This window comes from Piliocolobus tephrosceles, chromosome 5 (assembly GCF_002776525.5).
Source record: "Piliocolobus tephrosceles isolate RC106 chromosome 5, ASM277652v3, whole genome shotgun sequence".
Classification (NCBI taxonomy): Eukaryota; Metazoa; Chordata; class Mammalia; order Primates; family Cercopithecidae; genus Piliocolobus; species Piliocolobus tephrosceles.
In genome coordinates, this window is record NC_045438.1 from 1,368,552 (window position 1) to 1,388,314 (window position 19,763).

The 19,763-nt window shown below is 33.0% G+C and overlaps 1 protein-coding gene across 1 annotated transcript in view; it reads left to right on the plus strand.

Moving 5' to 3' along the window:
- Positions 1-19,763, plus strand: part of TBC1D32 (TBC1 domain family member 32) — a 213,391-nt gene that overhangs the window by 181,393 nt on the left and 12,235 nt on the right. The window contains exons 30-32 of the mRNA XM_026456419.1: positions 1,854-1,969; positions 2,374-2,528; positions 8,816-8,956. Of these exons, the coding sequence (XP_026312204.1) occupies positions 1,854-1,969; positions 2,374-2,528; positions 8,816-8,956 (412 nt within the window). The remainder of the gene's footprint in view (positions 1-1,853; positions 1,970-2,373; positions 2,529-8,815; positions 8,957-19,763) is intronic.

Genomic DNA, 19,763 nt, shown 5'->3' on the forward strand with positions numbered 1-19,763 from the left:
TTGTTTTTGAGGACATTGGCACATGATGAAATTACCTCTACAGGCAAATCAGTTACAGTTCATTGCTGTTCCAGAGGCCAATCACAGTGTGTTTAAGCTCTCATGACTATCAGGTTTTTTACAAAAATAACATTGTAAAAGTCAGCACATTGGTAGCACAGTCATACTATTTTCCAGAATATGATTAATTCCGTGGTGATGAGTACAAAAGTACCCGAAGGACAGATGCAGAAGTTAAAATTAAAAAACTTATTGCAGTTTGAGTTTTTAATGCTCAAGTTGTAATTTTGAAAAGAAATGGGTAAGCTAAACAGCGAACAGAGAGTTAAGGACTGAACCCTTGAAACTTCCCTTTCTTTCTTATTAAATGGGGATTTTAACATTCTCATTTTACTTATAGAGTCACCTTCAGAATCAAGTTTTAAAAAGATACATGTAAGACTTATTTAAAAAGCTGAGCATTTTTATAAATTCACAACATGATGAAAATGATATTATTTAATAATTTGAACTTACACGTCTGTATCACATTGGGCATATGGTTCTCTTAATTATGTTTTGTGATGCTGTGCCTGCTTTTTATACAAGTATTTTGTAATGCCCTATTGCTATTCTGAAATGGACTTCGTAGATAGTATAAGCAGGCTAGTCACCTATTTTTTAACTCAATATAATATCTTATTTGTAAGAAATAAACAGAAAGTTATTATGAAATGTTTGAATATATTACAGTATAAGATAAATAGCTGGCATCCAAATGTAAAATCATTGTGACTCTGGCAGCTACAAATACAGACGAATTTTTGATTTCGTTCCTCAAATACTACAGTGTTGTCATGAGCAAAGAGACTTTTTTTTTTTTTTTTGAGACAGAATCTCGCTCTATCACCCAGGCTGGAGTGCAGTGGCACAATCTTGGCTCACTGCAACCTCTGCCTCCTGGGTTCAGGCGATTCTCCTGCCTCAGCCTGCTGAGTAGCTGGGATTACAGATGCATGCCACCGTGCCCAGCTAATTTTTGTAGTTTTAGTAGAGACGGGTTTTCACCATGTTGGTCAGGCTGGTCTCAAACTCGTGACCTCGTGATCCACCCACCTTGACCTCCCAAAGTGCTGGGATTACAGATGTGAGCCACCACACCTGGCCCAAAGAAACTCTTTAAAAAGTGATGAGCAAATATTAGTAAGGTTTCAAAAGTACAGAAGTACAAAAGCACTACCTTTGCTTGATTTACACATAGTTGCATTGTATGTATACTAAAAAATACAGAAGTTTCTTTTTTTTTTTTTTTAAGACAATTAGTTTCAGATAATTATAAACAACTTTTTCATCCATACCAGTAACAAATAGGACATTTGCAGGTTATTGTTCAGGACTGTCCCATGTCTAATCATCTGGCCCTCGCTCATTAAGTGCCTGTAGTGCCCCCCGATCACTATGACAATGAAAAATAGTCCCACAAATTTCCAAGGTGGCCCCTGAGGGAAGTACCACCTCCCTTTAGGGCCATTACTATATGAACTACAGGTTCTTCTACACCCAACATTTCGTAAAACTAACCTGTCAACATTCCATGTTTCAGATTCAGTTCAGGAAAAAATGCTTATATTATACTTTCCGTCTACAGGATATCATCCTTTTGTTCTCTCATTACTGTTTCATCTTCCTTTAAAGTTATTTATATTTACCAGATGAATACTGCTAATCCAAATATATCATAATAATCAGATACATACATTGAGAGCTAATCTTTCATAAGTGCTCTGTATAACATAGTTATGCTAAAAGAACTAACTTTAAAACATTCATTGCGAGACCTGATATTTTTTATGTGTTGTGGGCTTTTAATATAGGTATGGCAAATTCCTCAATCTCTTAAAAGATGGTGCAGAAAATGATCTTACCTTGGTTTTAAAGCATTGTGAGAGATTCCTGAAACAGCAGCAAGCTTCCATAAAATCTTCTCTTCATATCCTTTTTGAGTAGATTCACAATAGTTTAATTTTTTTCACATATTTTTCATGATTCTTTGATGGTATACCTGGACACATTTATAGTAAAATAGTACATTGAGCTATATTTAGTGATTTGTTATGATATATTCTTACAGTATTTTATTCTGTATTTTAAACATGAATTTTGTTAAACTGAGTTGTAATCATTATATTTAGTCTTACTCATTGAATCTTAAACTGAATAAAGTCATTAGAATGTATTTTCAGACATATCTAAGAATATTTAAAAACTAGGTTTCATAAACTCAGAATAAGAATGTCTGCTTTTTTATTTAATATATTCATTTTATTGTATTTATAGAATTTTAATATTTTGTCTTACAAAATATTGTGAAGTTTTCTTAACTTTGTTTTTCAGTCTGCCTGCAAGGGAATTATACTGGCCATGACTGGTTTGCATCTTCTCTGTTCATGATAATGTTGGGAGACAAAGAAAAAACATTCCAATTTCTTCGTCAATTCTCCAGGCTTCTGACTTCTGCTTTCCTTTGGTTGCCAAGACTACATATTTCTGTAAGACTTCAATCTGTTTTTAAAGAGGGTTTGAAATTTTAAGAGATATTATTCTTACATTCACTGGGGTGTTATTGTATTTGAAGGACTTTGTCATAAATTATACTCATTTTTCTACTTGAATGTTTTTTGACTGATTCTCTTTGATTATGTAGATGTGACATTTTCTCAAATACTTGGTGTCTTACCTAATAGCAACTGAATGATTTATATTAGAAGCATTTTCATGAAGTAGAAACATGATAATGAAATAAAAATGATAGTTTTATCAGTTAAATTCTGCACGTAAAAAGAGAACTATTGAATTGGTGTTTTGTATCATTGCTTGGTTAGAAAGAATCTCTGGCTGATTATAGTATAAGAAAATCATTTATTAGGAAGATATTGTAACTATTTTCTATAGAATAAGAAAATCACTCATTTTATATATATTTTAGAAATCTATACTGAGTGTTTTTTTAAGTATTGTAATGTATTTTGAAAGATTTTACTAGTCTTATACAATCTCAGAGGTTACTTTAGAGGTAAGTATATCCTTCAATCAATTTATAATGTTTATGTTTATTTTATTTATAGGCTGTTGTTAAGATTTCCAACTAGGGGAAACTGCCAAACATATCAGCTATGCTAATGTTTCTCAAACCTTTTCCATGACATGTTGCATTTGGACAGTGAAATCACATGGCAGTCAAGGATAAACTAAGGAGATTGACGAGTATCTATGTGGAGATGAAAATATTCATTAGGTGTTTTTTACAATATATATTTGTGATAAGGAAAATAAAATTAATTCATCATGGAATACATTAAATATTAAAATTTTATAATGTTATGCTTCAAGTAGCTATGTACAGTTACTTAAAAAGATCATCCAGTTCTTGGTCTTCACCACAATGAGAAATTTTCCTCCCATGAACAGAGGGAAACAAATGGCAAAAAAAAAAGTATGCACTGGTTTTTCTCCAATCAATGAAACCATTTTCCTGCTGTTAACCAGAATTTGAGTAATTCTGTTCCTTTAAACTGTACTTGAAGATTTTTAAAAATCTAAAAGCCTTTTCACTCTTTCATTTTCAAATGTCATGTTGAAAATCTTTTGATAATGGGTATGGATTTTGTGTCCAATCATTCATTCTCCTGTCAAATATTTTAAAGTAATATCTACATTCCACTAGTCTTAACAGTTCTGCCTTTAGTGTTCAGATTATGACACTATCTAAACATCACCAGTTAATCATATTGAACCATAATTTTCTAAAGTTCTATTTATACTTTGAGCCTATAAAATAGTACTTTTTTTTTTTTCATAGCATCGATGATCTTGTGTTCTGATAGCATTTCTTTCTGTAAAGCTGAAAACAAGCAGGACTCTAGCAGCTTGAATTTTATTTGACTTACCATTTTGATAGCATCACTGAATATGGAATATGTGAATGGAAGGAAGTGACACATTACTGGCTCGGGGTTTTCAGAATGATCTCTTGATGTAAAGCCTTGACACCTTTCTACTGATGCAGCTATACTGTCAGTGAAGACTTAACGCAGTGCCTTCCATAACATCATTTTTTCTTTTCAATTACAAATATATCAAGTTGAATGTTTTATTACTAGTAGTTTGTTTTGATGCTTCTTTGTAAAACAAATGACATGCTGTTAAGATTCCTCTGCAGTAATTCTGTCTAGAACTGTTAACTAAGTGCTGCTACTAATATCTTACATTTATACGACAGTACAAATGTTTCTGACTAACAAACTTTTGAATTGCTATTTCCCCTATGTCACTTGACTTGATAGTGCATTCAGTAAGTCTTAATATATTATTTAAAGGTGATACCTTTTCTATTTCATTTGTTCCATTGTCTCAAACATTGTGGTGATGGTTTCTATGCAACTTGATAATATGAACAAATCTGCAACATGGTGACAGACACTTTGGTTTTAGCTGTTAATTAGTACAAACTTGTCTACCTTCTTTAGCTCAACCTCACATTATTGTAATCAACCTAAAAAGAAATCAGCCTATATCCTCAATTCCACTTACCTCAACCTCATTACCCTGTCCTATTTTTTAACATTTTTATAGCCTATATCAAGTCCTAATATTTATTTATTTATCTATACACTTAATGTAAGTTCTTTGAAAAGAGTTTTCTGTTTTGTTCATAGGTGTGTCCCAAACTATAGGCCCATAGTAATCACTCAATAAATGTATGTTGAGTGTGTAAATATATATATATATATATATTTTTTTTTTTTTGAGACAGAGTCTCTGTCATCCAGGCTGGAGTGCAGTGGCACAATCTCGGCTCACTGCAAGCTCCACCTCCCGGGTTCATGCCATTTTCCTGCCTCAACCTCCCAAGTAGCTGGGACTACCCGGCTGGGTAGCCCACCACCATGCCCGGCTAATTTTTTGTATTTTTAGTAGAGACCAGGTTTCACTGTGTTAGCCAGGATGGTCTCGATCGCCTGACCTCGTGATTTGCCCTCCTCGACCTCCCAAAGTCCTGGGATTACAGTTGTGACCCACGTACATTAATATTTTAATAGAAATATGTAAGGATCTGTAAGTTTTTATTTTAGAAAATGTATTTGAAAGATACTAGATCCCCTGCATTCATAAGAATGTTGTAAACAAATGACCTTAAAAAGATTTAAAAAAAAATAAGCTTAGGATAAGCAAAACAGGAAGTAATGAAACATTAATTTGAAGTTCTTAAAATTTTGTAAACTATGATTATATTACTCATATGAGATAAAAATAGTTTGAAAAATTATCCTTCGAAATCATTTACACCAGAAGAACCCTTTAATGTATTCATTTAATCAAACTATCTTCAATTATTCTTTGCTACTAAGAAAAAAAACTTTCTAAATGATGGAATGGTTATTCTTTATGGAGTTTGATCAAGAATCGGAGTTTGACCAGTTGTTAACAATGAAGCCATTAATAAAATGATATATTAAGAAAAATCAGGAGATTATTTTCATAGAAATATGTAATTTCAAAGAATAAATAAAAGTAATGATCATAAATTTCCTCTCTCTGTAAAAACATATGAAAAAGGAAACCAACCTATTTAAACCGAAATAAAAACCAGAGTATTTTACATGCATATACAAACAAAACTCCACTGATAAATCAGGCTAAAGTAATACTCAAATGAAGTAGTATAGTTCAACAGGAAATTCATGCAATAGTTATAGGGTATTCACTACAGAAGCCCTCCCTTACTCTTCTTAAAATAACAATTACCTAGTTCAGAAAGTTCATGAATTTAAAAATTCTAATAGTATTCAAGTATAAATTTACATTTAAATTTTACAGTTAGTAGAATGGCATGACATACTTGTAACCCCTTTGTAGAATATCAACAAATGTAAGCCATGTGACCAATCACTTGTAGGAAAGATGTCTAGTGTAAAACCCCTTCCTTTTCTTATATGTGACTGTAAGTCTTAATCATATTTGCAGATTCAGTTTTCCCATTTTTTTTTTCTGACAGGAGAAAGATTGATGTTATCTAGAATTATAGAATCAAAGTGTTAAAAAACCTGCAGAATTTTTTGTTTACCCCTATGCATGATGCACAAGCTAACTACAACATTGCTGTAAAGCATGGCACATCTTTTTTGCCCACGAAGTCTGAAAGGTGGAGAATTAGACTGGACCAGACTAGACTGAATCCATTTGAATTGGAGAGTTTCAAATCTTTCTAATGGGGTCTTTCTATTTAATTTTCATAGCAACGTAGAACTAGTTTATTTTCTTAATATCAGGAATAAAATGACTCATCAAAAGACCTATAATGGAAGAAAAAAAATTAAGACCACTGTGTTTTATTTTTAAACATTAATCTTTTATTATTAATCACTAAAGTAATATATAGTATTCTGAAGAGTGTTATGTTGTAAAGTCCTAGCTTCATGTTATGTCACTTTCTAGGATCTACAAAGCCAATGTTTTTATTGACAACTTTTTTGCACTTTATCTTAGCATAGTTTATATATTAGATTATTAATTAGATGATGCTAAATGCTGTTGTCCTGCATGTGTTCCATTAATCCGATATTCTGAATGATAAAGAGTTACTGTCCTTTCAGAGAGTGGTGACTAAACAAATTACATCAAAACACTTTAAGTATAATAAACAATTTATCATTTAATGATTCAGAAGACCTTGTGTTATATTCATGTGACTCAGAGCTGTCACTATTGATCTGGTTTTATGAACAATGTTTACTATAAAATAGAGGCATGCAATGGTAATTAATAGATGAACTAATAAAACTTTTTATATAAGCGAGCTTACTGTATGACAGAAAAGACACTAATAATTGCACACTGTGCAATCTGTGTGTGTAATCATTAGCATCTTTTCTTTTTAGCATTCAGTCAATAATATGTTGAGCAACTATTCTAGGCAAGGCTTGGTATCAGGAGCTGTGTTACCACAAAGTATGGCAAAATTTCTTCCAACAGAGTCTAATTTATAAGAATAGAGCTCTTGCCTCAGTATAGAGAGTTCATTACATAACAGTGACTTATTTTCCTTGAAAATATAATTAATAAATCTATTGTCTCGATCTCTTAATGGACCTACTCTAAAGGTATTTCTAATGTGGCCTGTATATGAATCATTTCCTATACATAGAACTCTTATAAATACTAGTAGACATGTGATCAGAAAATTATTACCTAAGTTTGCATGGAAAAACGAAAATGTGTTTATGAGTTGATTTTTGTTTTCATGTATGCTTATTAAATTTGCTCATTCTACAAATAGTCATTAGTGAAACACATTGCAGTATTTCACAAAAGAAGATAAATCAATGGATACTATTTCTCATTCAGTCCATATTATTATTTTAATGACTCATTAAAGTTTTGTTTTTGTCCTACTGATCAATACAAAGTTGGCTACAAGATGTCCATTTACTGTGCTATCTCTTCATTCATTAATGCACAAAAATAATGTTTTTTTCAAGTACTGTGAGGTGTCTCTGGGAGAACCCTTCATAAATATACATTTACATAAATATTTATGTTTCTACAAATATATATTTCTGGAATGTGAAATAATAAATCATTTATGATGATGAATGATAAAACAGAAAAACCACTGTAAATCAACTTGCTGATTTCAGAAACTTCAGTGTATAACTCAAACCTAAATTCTTAAAAGCATCCTAGCATTAGCAATAAGGCTTTAAAGAAATCTTCCGTATTTCAACTCATATAATTGCTATGAGTTTAATTTGTTTTAAGTTAAAAGTATTAACTTTATTTTATTTAAAAAGTTTGAAAATAAGATTTGTCCAGTAAAAGCCAGAAGATAAGATACCTTTTTGGCAGTCTTTGAATTATTTAAAATATTCAGATCTAATTTGATTAATGTTTTTATTGATATAATTGCTAGTTGAACAGTTTTTCTTTTCATAAAATTATACCTTCAGGTTTATTACTCTTTGTTAAAAAGCAATTATTATGGGTATATGTCGAATTTTTGGTAATACCCTGTTCATTGTTGATCATTTGCAATGATAAATTGTACCTAAGATCTAAATTGAAAAAATAAACAACATATTTGTAAATGTATATGCGTGTATATATTCACATACATATGTACTATATATAAAATAAAATATAAGTTACTATCAATATACAATTATATAAAAATAAACATAAATTTTATACAAAAGAGTTGGCCTGCGAACCTTGATGGGAATGCCTTGTGCATTTCTTTCCCAGTTTTAGAGATTAGTTTCTCATATCATTCCCAATTTGAATTATCATTAATTCAGGGTCAGATTTAGGTTAATATCAACATAGTAAAGGGGACAATGCAAATATCTTCAAGAGCTGACAAAACTAAAATCCTTTGACATTATAGAATCATTGGCCAAAGCCAAGAATATTAAGCATATTTCAATACAGTCAGTATTAAAATGTAAAATATTACTCATGTACTCACACGTGTATTTTTTCTTTCATGTAACAGCCCTCCTCATCTTTCCAAAAGGGTTTAAGCTGCCAAAATTATAAATTATTAACTCTATTCCTGAGTCTTGGAAGGTATATAACACTGCCTTTATCAAAATTTCTTCTTTCAACACTGTTTAACATTCTTTTTACTTTACGTAATTATGATATTTACAGTAATTTGTTATGCCACCATATTAATTTTGAAGCAGCAATTTACAGCAAAAGGAAAATAGGTATGTTGGATTATTTTAAATGATCTGTGTATTTATTATTTAGTTTTTAATTTTTCTCTTTTATGCAGAGTTACCTACCTGTTGACACTGTAGACTCTGGCATCCATCCAGTATATTTTTGCAGCACCCATTATATTGAAATGCTGCTGAAGGCTGAGTTGCCTCTTGTGTTTTCAGCTTTTCACATGTCTGGTTTTGCACCATCACAGGTAATCCATAAGAGAGTAGCATTTCTTCAACTGCTTTATCTCAATGTCTTCAAATAAAACTGTGTTCTCATCAGATAAGGAAATACATTTAAATTAATAAAAATGTGTATTTAAAATCATCAAGCTAGCTTTTTCCCCCAGGCCTGTTATGATATAAGTTTGCTTTATAAAACCTTTTACCATTAACAAAATTTCAGCTATTCAGGACATGGACTGTCCGAAAGTCTGTAGGCTTTTTAATGGAGATGGTAATACTTGCTTCATAATGCCAGTGATTAACTGAGGTAACAGAGGGCAAGAATTCTTACCAACATTGTTTCGTATCTGAGATACTGTGTCTTATCTAACAAAAAATCCCAGTTGATTAACCTATGTGCCTCAGCCTTAGTTTCTACTGTCGGGATCTAGGAAGGCTTAATGTTTTTTTCTAGGGCCTCAAGTTACACAGTGCACAACCTTGGTGGTCATATACAGTAGTAGCCACAGATCCTCCTTTCTGTGCATAGCCAGTCCTTCGTTGGTGGAGGTGTGCATTGTTGCTTCACTATGTTATAATCAGGCTAAAAGTAATATTGTAGGGTTTAAACCTTCATCTGTCTTTAGAATTAAATCTTTAGGTCAGGATCTGAGAGAGCAGAAATACTTAATCTAAAGTTGTAAGTATTAATAGTTTTGAGGCTCTTGACTCATGTTATCAAATGAATTTGATTGTGTTCTTCTAACAAAAATGAAGACTGTCCCTATTTTTCATGTTTAGGTATTTGGCTTTTTCAAAACTAATCACTAATTTAATAGGTGAAAATTGTTACCCTTTTTAAAATTTTGTGTTTCTTTGAACATTAGTAAGTTTAATGATATGTCCATAATTTTGTTAATTAATTGAATCTCATTAATTGCCCACCTATACTAGAGTGTATCTTATTGATTTGTAGACATTTTAAAGTAGCACCAACTGTCCAAATTGCTTCAATTCCTAAATTATATTTTACTTATTGTAACTTTGTATTATGTCTTAATGTTGAGTAAAAATAAGCCTATCATTTACTTTCCACCTTCCTCTAAAAAGTTAATTAACTATTTCTGTGTATACTGCATATACTTTGAGATGTGTTTGCTCAATTTAAACTGGCCATTTAAATTTGGATCAGACTTAGATTGCTATTATGTTAAATTATAAATTATTTTGAGAAAAATTATGTTATTATACTCAGTCTATCTAGGAAGATAGTAAGCTTTTCCATTTGTTTGTTCCGTATCATATCTAGTAAGACCATATTTTTTTCCACATGGATATGGTACATTTCTCATTACAGATATTGCCAGTGAGTATAGTTTGAGATCTGTTTCAATTTTATTTTCTCTTTGGTTATGGCTAATAAGTACTCTTTATATTTAATATAATTTAATATAAAATTATCTTTTTATATTCTGTTATATTTTTTCTAGAGTTGTGTCGATTTATTTATATTCTCCATCTTTGTAATGTTAATATACTGTGTTTCATTTTATTTTTATTAAATTATCTAGTTCTTCCAAAATAATTATACATAATTGCTTACATGTTTTAGACTTGAATTATTGAGAAATTATCCGGCATGTTATCATTAAGTAGTGTCTGTTAGAGAGAATTATTCTACATCAATGCTCTAGAAGAATCCTGCCAGTCTTGCTTTCTAAAGTATTGAATTTTGTCTCATTTAATTAAATTATAATGTAGAATTTCACCAATATATTTTATGATTAAGATTAACTTGATCTTGGGACTTCTTTGATATTTGTATGTGATACAGTAATAGATTTCTTAATAGTAAACTATCCTTGCATTCCCTTAGATTTATCCTATAGGGAATCTTTTCCACCTAATTAGACACTAGTTTTTCTTGATATTATGATATGAGCTTTTATATTTATTTTGAAGAAACCTTATATCATTTATTAAATTTATTTGTATGAGGTTATTCTTCCTATTTTAAACTTTCTCAAGTTAATAAGAAATTTAAATATAGCAAGGAATTGCACGTAGTTTAAAGGAATACTCTTCCTTGGTCAATTTTTGCTCTTGCTATATGTACCTAAAACGCCTTTTAGAATTTTAAATCACAAAATTTTTTAAGTCTGGTCAGAGGCAGTTGTTTAAACGTTTACTATAAACTCAATAATCAATTCTTTCTATTCTTCTAAAAAAACTCAACTGGGAACAGTACATTTCTGAGAGTTCCTTTTTGCTTTTCTAATCTGCGTTAGTGTAATGTGTATTGTCTAAAGAATGCAATAATTTATGAGTCTCTACCATATGCTCTTTACTTTAAAACTGGACCAACAAAGACTATGGGAAAACCTTGCAATACCTCAAGCCCTGCTCTATCGATTTAGTGATTAAAAAGAGAATATCCATCTAGTAATTGGATATATCTTTATCAGTTTTATGTATTTTTATTAATTTGGAACTACATGCAAATGGCAGATTTATTTAATAACAACCACTTCATTATTTTGAAACAGTAATGCTATTCTTTCTCTTCAAGTCATACAAAAATGTCCTTTTAATGACTCCCCATGTGAGTTAATCTGTCTTAAGAAGTTGTATCACTGCTCTGTTGATATTATTTGCCATTTTATTGCTAATTATAAAACATGAAAACAACTTTTAAGTAACTAAATAGGTATATGTGATTAAGTAATTATTTGGATACAAATTTCGTAGCTTATTCATTTTGATCTAATTAGGAGCAGTGCTTTTTGAAGTTGTGTATTTGTAGGCACTGAGGAATTGGTTGATTAGTGAATAATTTGTAGGCAGATTGCTAAATGAAATACACAGATCTCTAAAGTAAAAATAAGCTCAACTGAAGTACAAAAAAATAAATGTAGTAAGAAATGCACATTTGTTGTAGAGTTTCTTTTAGTAGTAACTGAGTTTGGAAAGAAAATAGAAATTCGAATATATATTATTTTTGAATGAGCAACAGAAAATCAAATGTTCTCATTAACTTTTTGACTAATTTTATCTTTTGTTAAAAAAATGTCTTACTGTATTTTGTTCATTTTCCTGGCTTAAAGAAGTACCATGTATCTTTAGTGAATCATCTCTTATAATTCCTTGGAGTCACTATCCTGCATATCATTGATTATTATATTGTACTATGTCAACAATTAGGCTAACACAGATAATCCCCTGGATATAAAGTATAAAAACCTGCTTAGATTTTCTTATTTGCTGTTTTTTCCCACGATTATGAAAGCGGGATTATAGAAAACTGTTTCATTATTTTTTTGTGACACAATGCTTTTTGAAAATGTAAATCATACAAATGCAAAGCAGGATCTGAAGGCTGGGCATGGCCCTTGTTCAGCGTCAGATTTATAAATGCATATGTCTTTATAAATGTGTATGTCTTCCCTCTCTTCATGTTTTGGATCCATTGCATCTTGAGATAACACCTTCTCCCTTCCTGTGAGTTGTTTTTGCTTGTCGGTACTTGTCCTTTAATATATGTCCAGATGGAAATATCCTGGATCATTTACAAGTATTTTGCTCTGTGTTTGTACACTGCTTCTGTACCCCTCTTTTAGTAGAAACGCATGTCTTGCTTTGTGGAATCATTATTTGTATTCTTTACCTTGCTCTTTTTAATTGAAGATCTTTAAAGGTATGGATATATATGTGCCTCACTTCAGGTCCCTTGAGTTTCTGACACAGTGTCTTGCTTCATAGTATTATATCGTACTATATATACATAAGTGTATATATGTACTACATATACACACTTCATAGTATTGTACTATGAAGTGCAACAAAAATAGTCTTATGTTTTTCATGTTTCTTCATAGTTTAAAGAGTGGTTCTTTTTTCATTTAAAATTTTAACCTTTATTGTGTGACAGATGGAGAAATTCAGGATCAATGAAGTGAATTGACTTGCAAAGGTCATTCAGATAGTGTAAGGACTTGAAACCACTTTTATTCCAAAGTTAGTTTTCTTCCTTACTTTACTGATACTTTTTCTGTGATGAAAGCAAATGAAGCCACAGTAGTTGTTAAAAATAGTGTCTTTGAATCAGAAAAGTTTATCATTTGTAAATCATACCTATTTTGACTTAATTGAGTATCTGTAGGTAATTGTTTTAACCAGACTTTTTTGACTTATGTTTTATTATTATTATTATACTTTAAGTTCTGGGGTACATGTACAGAATGAGCAGTTTTGTTACATAGGTATACATGTGCCATGGTGGTTTGCTGCACCCTTCAACCCATCATCTACCTTAGATATTTCTCCTAATGCTCTCCCTCCCCTAGGCCCCCACCACACAATAGGCCCCAGTCTGTCATGTTCCCCTCCCCTGTGTCCATGTGTTCTCATTGTTCAACTCCCACTTATGACTGAGAAGATGCGGTGTTTAGTTTTTGCTTCTTGTGTTAGTTTGCTGAGAATGATGGTTTCCAGCTTCATCCATGTCCCTGCAAAGGACATGAACTCATCATTTTTTATGGCTGCATAGCATTCTATGGTATATATGTGCCACATTTTCTTTATCCAGTCTATCATTGATGGGCAGTTGGGTTGGTTCCAAGTCTTTGCTGTTGTGAAAAGTGCCACAATAAACATACGTGTGCATGTGTCTTTATAGTAGAATGATTTATAATCCCTTGGGTATATACCCAGTAATGGGATTGCTGGGTCAAATGGTATTTCTGGTTCTAGATACTTTAGGAATCACCACACTGTCTTCCACAATGGTTGAACTAAATGACACTCCCACCAACAGTGTAAAAGTGTTCCTGTTTCTCCACATCCTCTCCAGCACCTGTTGTTTCCTGACTTTTTAATGATTGCCATTCTAACTGGCGTAAGGTGGTATCTCGTTGTGGGTTTGATTTGCATTTTTCTAATAACCAGTGATGATGAGCTTTTTTTCATATGTTTGTTGGCTGCATAAATGTCTTCTTTTGAGAAATTTCTGTTCATATTCTTTGCCCACTTTTTGATGGTTTTTTTTTTTTTTTTCTTGTAAATTTGTTTGAGTTCTTTGTAGATTCTGGATAGTAGCCCTCTATCCGATGGATAGATTGCAAAAATTTTCTCCCATTCTGTAGGTTACCTGTTCACTCTGATGATAGTTTCTTTTTCTGTGCAGAAGCTCTGTAGTTTAATTAGATCCCATTTGTCAATTTTGGCTTTTGTTGCCATTGTTTTTGGTGTTTTAGTCATGAAGTCTTTGCCCATGCCTATGTCCTGAATGGTATTGTCTAGGTTTTCTTCTAGGGTTTTTATAGTTTGAGGTCTTACATTTAAATCTTTAGTCCATCTTGAGTTAATTTTTGTATAAAATATAAGGAAGAAGTCCAATTTCAGTTTTCTGCATATCACTAGCCAGTTTTCCCAACACCATTTATTGGACAGGGAATCCTTTCCCCATTGCTTGCTTTTGTCAGGTTTGTTAAAGAACAGATGGTTGTACATGTGTGGTGTTATTTCTGAGGCCTCTGTTCTGTATATCTGTTTTGGTTCCAGTACCATGCTGTTTTGGTTACTGTTGCCTTGTAGTATAGTTTGAAGTCAGGTAGCCTGATGCCTCCAGCTTTGTTATTTTTCTTTAGGATTGTTTTGGCTACCCAGGCTTTTTTGTTCCATATGAACTTTAAAGTTTAGTTGTTTTCCAATTCTGTGAAGAAAGTCAATGATGACTTGATGGGAATAGCATTGAATCTATAATTTACTTTGGGCATTTGGGTTGGTTCCAAGTCTTTGCTAATGTGAATAGTGCCACAATAAACATACATGTGCATGTGTCTTTATAGAAGCATGATTTATAATCCTTTGGGTATATACCCAGTAATGGGATCGCTGGGTCAAATGGTATTTCTAGTTCTAGATCCTTGTGGAATCACCACACTGTCTTCCACAATGGTTGAACTAGTTTACAGTCCCACCAACGGTGTAAAAGTGTTCCTATTTCTCCACATCCTCTCCAGCACCTGTTGTTTCCTGACTTTTTAATGATCGCCGTTCTAACTGGTGTGAGATAGTATCTCATTGTGGTTTTGATTTGCATTTCTCTGATGGTCAGTGATGATGAGCATTTTTTCATGTGTCTGTTGGCTGTATGAATGTCTTCTTTTGAGAAGTGACTGTTTATATCCTTTGCCCACTTTTTGATGGGGTTGTTTGTTTTTTTCCTATAAGTTTGTTTGAGTTCTTTGTAGATTCTGGATATTAGCCCTTTGTCAGATGAGTAGATTGCAAAAATTTTCTTCCATTCTGTAAGTTGCCTGTTCACTCTGATGGTAGTGTGTTTTGCTGTGCAGAAGCTCTTTAGTTTAATTAGATCCCATTTATCAATTTTGGCTTTTGTTGCCATTGCTTTTGGTGTTTTAGACATGAAGTCCTTGCCCATGCCTGTGTCCTGAATGGTATTGCCTAGGTTTTCTTCTAGGGTTTTTATGGTTTTAGGTCTAGCATTTAAGTCTTTAATCCATCTTGAATTAATTTTTGTATAAGGTGTAAGGAAGGGATCCAGTTTCAGCTTTCTACATATGGCTAGCCAGTTTTCCCAGCACCGTTTATTAAATAGGAAATCCTTTCCCCATTTCATGTTTTTGTCAGGTTTGTCAAAGATCAGATGGTTGTAGATGTGTGGTATTATTTCTGAGGCCTCTGTTCTGTTCCATTGGTCTATATCTCTGTTTTGGTACCAGTACCATGCTGTTTTGGTTACTGTAGCCTTGTAGTATGATAGACTAGGTTAAGAAATTATGGCACATATACACCATGGAATACTATGCAGCCATGAAAAAGGATGAGTTCGCGTCCTTTGTAGGGACATGAATGAAGCTGGAAGCCGTCATTCTCAGCAAAGTATCTCAAGGACAAAAAACCAAACACTGCATGTTCTCACTCATAGAGGGGAATTGAACAATGAGAACACTTGGACACAGGGAGGAGAACATCACACACTGGGGCCTGTTGTGGGGAGTCGGGAGGGGGGAGTGTTAGCATTAGGAGATATACCTAATGTAAATTGACGAGTTAATGGGTGCAGCACACCAACATGGCACTTGTATACATATGTAACAAACCTGCATGTTATGCACATGTACCCTAGAACTTAAAGTATAATAATAAAAAAATTACTTTGGGCAGTATGGCCATTTTTATGATATTGATTCTTCCTATCCATGAGCATGGTATGTTTTTCCATTTATTTTTGTCCTCTCTTATTTCCTTGAGCAGTGGTTTGTAGTTCTACTTGATGAGGTCCTTTACATCCCTTGTAAATTGTATTCCTAGGTATTTTATTGTCTTTGAAGCAATTGTGAATGGAAGTTGATTCATGATTTGGCTCTCTGTTTTTCTGTTATTGGTGTATAGGAATGCTTGTGATTTTTGCACATTGATTTTGTATCCTGAGACTTTGCTGAAGTTGCTTATCAGCTTAAGGAAATTTTGGGCCGAGATGATGGGGTTTTCTAAAATATACAGTATCACCACTGATCCCACAGAACTACAAACTGCCATCAGAGAATATTATAAACACCTCTACACAAATAAACTAGAAAATCTAGAAGTAATGAATAAATTCCTGGACATGTACACCCTCCCAAGACTAAACCAGGAAGATGTTGAATCCCTGAATAGATTAATAACAAGTTCTGAAATTATGGCAGTAATTAACATCCTACCAACCAAAGAATAGTCCAGGACCACACCAATTCACAGCCAAATTCTACCAGAGGTTTGAGGAGGAGCTGGTACCATTCCTTCTGGAACTATTCCAAACAGTAGACAAAGAGGGAATCCTCCCTAACTCATTTCATGAGGCCAGCATCATCCTGATACCAAAACCTGGCAAAGACACGCATGAAAAAGAAAATTTCAGGCCAATATGCCTGATGAATATCGATGCGAAAATCCTCAATATAATACTGGCAAACTAAATCCAGTAGTACATCAAGAAGCTTATCCACCACGATCAAGTTGGCTTCATCCCTGGGATGCAAGACTGGTTCAACATACGCAAATCAATAAACGTAGTCTATCACATAAGCAGAACTAATGACAAAACCTACAGGATTATCTCAATAGATACAGAAAAATTCAACACCATTTCATGCTAAAAACTTGCAATAAACTAGGTATTGATGGAACGTATCTGAAAGTAATAAGAGCTATTTATGACGAACTCACAGCCCATATCATAATGAATGGGCAGAAACTGGAAGCATTCCCTTTGAATACTGGCACAAAACAAGGATGTCCTCTGTCACCACTCCCATTCAACATAGTGTTGCAAGTTCTGGCCAGGGCAATCAGGCAAGAGAAAGAAATAAAGGGTATTCAAATAGGAAAAGAGGAAGACTTAATGTTCTTATGAGAACCTTTGAAGATTGTTTTATAATTCTAGTTACAAGGAGGAATAATTTATCTCAGATAAAATAATGTGCACCTCCGTGTGGCATCTTAATGTCCTTTGGCATAATCTTAAGTATGGTTCAAGAACAAAATTGCCTAGGAGAGCTGTGGTAGATTTTAATGCATATTATGTAAGTGATTTTCCTTCCTTACAAGCCTAAAAAGCTATTTAAATGTCTTAAAGTGTAATTAGTTCTACATTACATATGGAATGGTGGTTTACCATAAAACAAAATTCATTTGTTTCACTTTCTTTATAAGCCTGTTTCATTACTATTGATAATAACATTTTTTTCAATGAATATAAAGACTCAACTGATTGTTTTTGAAAATATAATAATATTTTTGAGACATATAAATGGTAATTTGTCATTTTCTGACAGGGTTATATGTCCATTTATTCTTTAACACAGCAGTCTCATTTGTAGAGCTCTAAATGAGGAATACACAGGGACAAAATTTGAAAATACATATCCACAAATACGTTTTCATAGTATTCTTTATAGTATCTAAAGACTAGAAACACTGGAAATGTCCATGAATGGGGCTTAGTTGAATAAATTGTGGTTTATCTACAATGGAATACTATGCAGTTGGAGGAAACATCTTTAGTAGGAGAAAGGGATGCAGGAAAGGAGGGGAACCTATAGGGGAAAAGTAACTTAAGACATATATCAACCAATCAGAATTTGAAATTGTCTAGTTCATGTACTATTCTATCTTCCTTTATATATGTTTTTTAAAATTCCATAATGTTAAAGAAAAAACTACATTATGTCTGTTTGGACACATACTATTTCCTCTGTCCTATTAGAAATCTAGGTTGTCAGTTGATTTGCAGAACTTTATAAAAATACGAAAGTGGCCAGGTGTGGTGGCTCATGCAGGTAATCCCACCACTTTGGGAGGCTGAGATAGGTGGATCACTTGAGGTCAGGAGTTCGAGACCACCATCCTGGTCAACATGGTGAAACCCTGTCTCTACCAAACGTACAAAAATTAGCTGGGGTCTTGGCACACACCTGTAATCCCACCTACTCAAGAGGCTGATGCATGAGAATCATTTGAACCCAGGAGGCAGAGTTTGCAGTGAACTGAGATTGCACCACTGCACTCCAGCCTGGGTGATGGAGTGAGACTGTCTAAAAAAATAAATATATACAGAAGTCACTTGCTCAGAGATTAAAATTTATGACTCATAGCTCAGCATTCTTCCAGGGATACAGTGTTTTGGAATTCTGCTATTTCAATGTAAGTCTGAAGGACTTGCAAATATAGTAAAGCCAATATAATTTCTACCAAGGGAAGAGGGTCATATGTTTAAAAAGTATATCTCCCCTTTAAGTGTAAACTTTGTGAAACAGGGATAAATGTCTTTTGTTCACATAAAAAATGATAATATTACCTTGTACATATGAAGTGGACAAGAAATATTTGTTAAATAGTAACATCTATACCTTTGTTATAACATTTATATAGCACTTTTTCAAAGTACTTTCAGTTACAGTCTCTGAGTTTTCCTCCTCGAAATTTCCCATGTGATGGAAAAACATAGGTATTATATCCGTTTAATGGAAGAAAAATTCAGTGTACAGAAAACAATGCTTGAATGTATATACATGCCAAAAAATTACAACTGCATTAGAAACTGTGTATAATAATGAACTGTTGAAGATTCTAGGGTGACTTTCTTTTAACCAATGTAGATGGTGGACAGAAGCTGAGATCCCACATCTTTATCAACTTCCCATTCACTCCTGAAGCTAACAATTGAATGGGAGGAACCGTTTTCTCTAGCTGTGGGGATCGTTGTATTTATTTTCATTCTTGAGTTGTTTCTTTCTTTATCCATCCAGAGACTCTAGATTTTCATTAATACAGCATGGCCTTAAGTTGATTGGCATTAATAGCTGTAGCACAGAACAGAGAGAGAATCTTGGCAGCAGGGCAACCAGCAATTAGAGCATTACTGCTCCTAGTCAAAGTACTACAGACTGCTTCAGTCTGCCTCGTCAAGACGGGGCAGGAGGTACTTCTTCCTCAGTCCACTAGAGCCATGTTACAGGGATTTGTTGGGGTGGGGGCAATGGAAATTTAGTAATGTACTCTGCATGCCAGCCTACCTCCATGTTGAAATTTGGGAGGTGCATCCCATTAATGCCAAGTGAACAGTAAAGGTAGGACCAAGGAGAATTTAATATATACTGCCTGTTGACAAATATTGGGTATTCATAGATACATTCTAATTTAATATTGAGTTAAAACTTATGGGCTCTTTGGAAAGATTTTGGAACATAACAGGAGGGAAACATTATAGTTGTAAAGCAAAATCTTATACCTGAGAACAGAATTAATAGCCTTATTTAAAGGTTAATAATTGATATGAGTAATAAT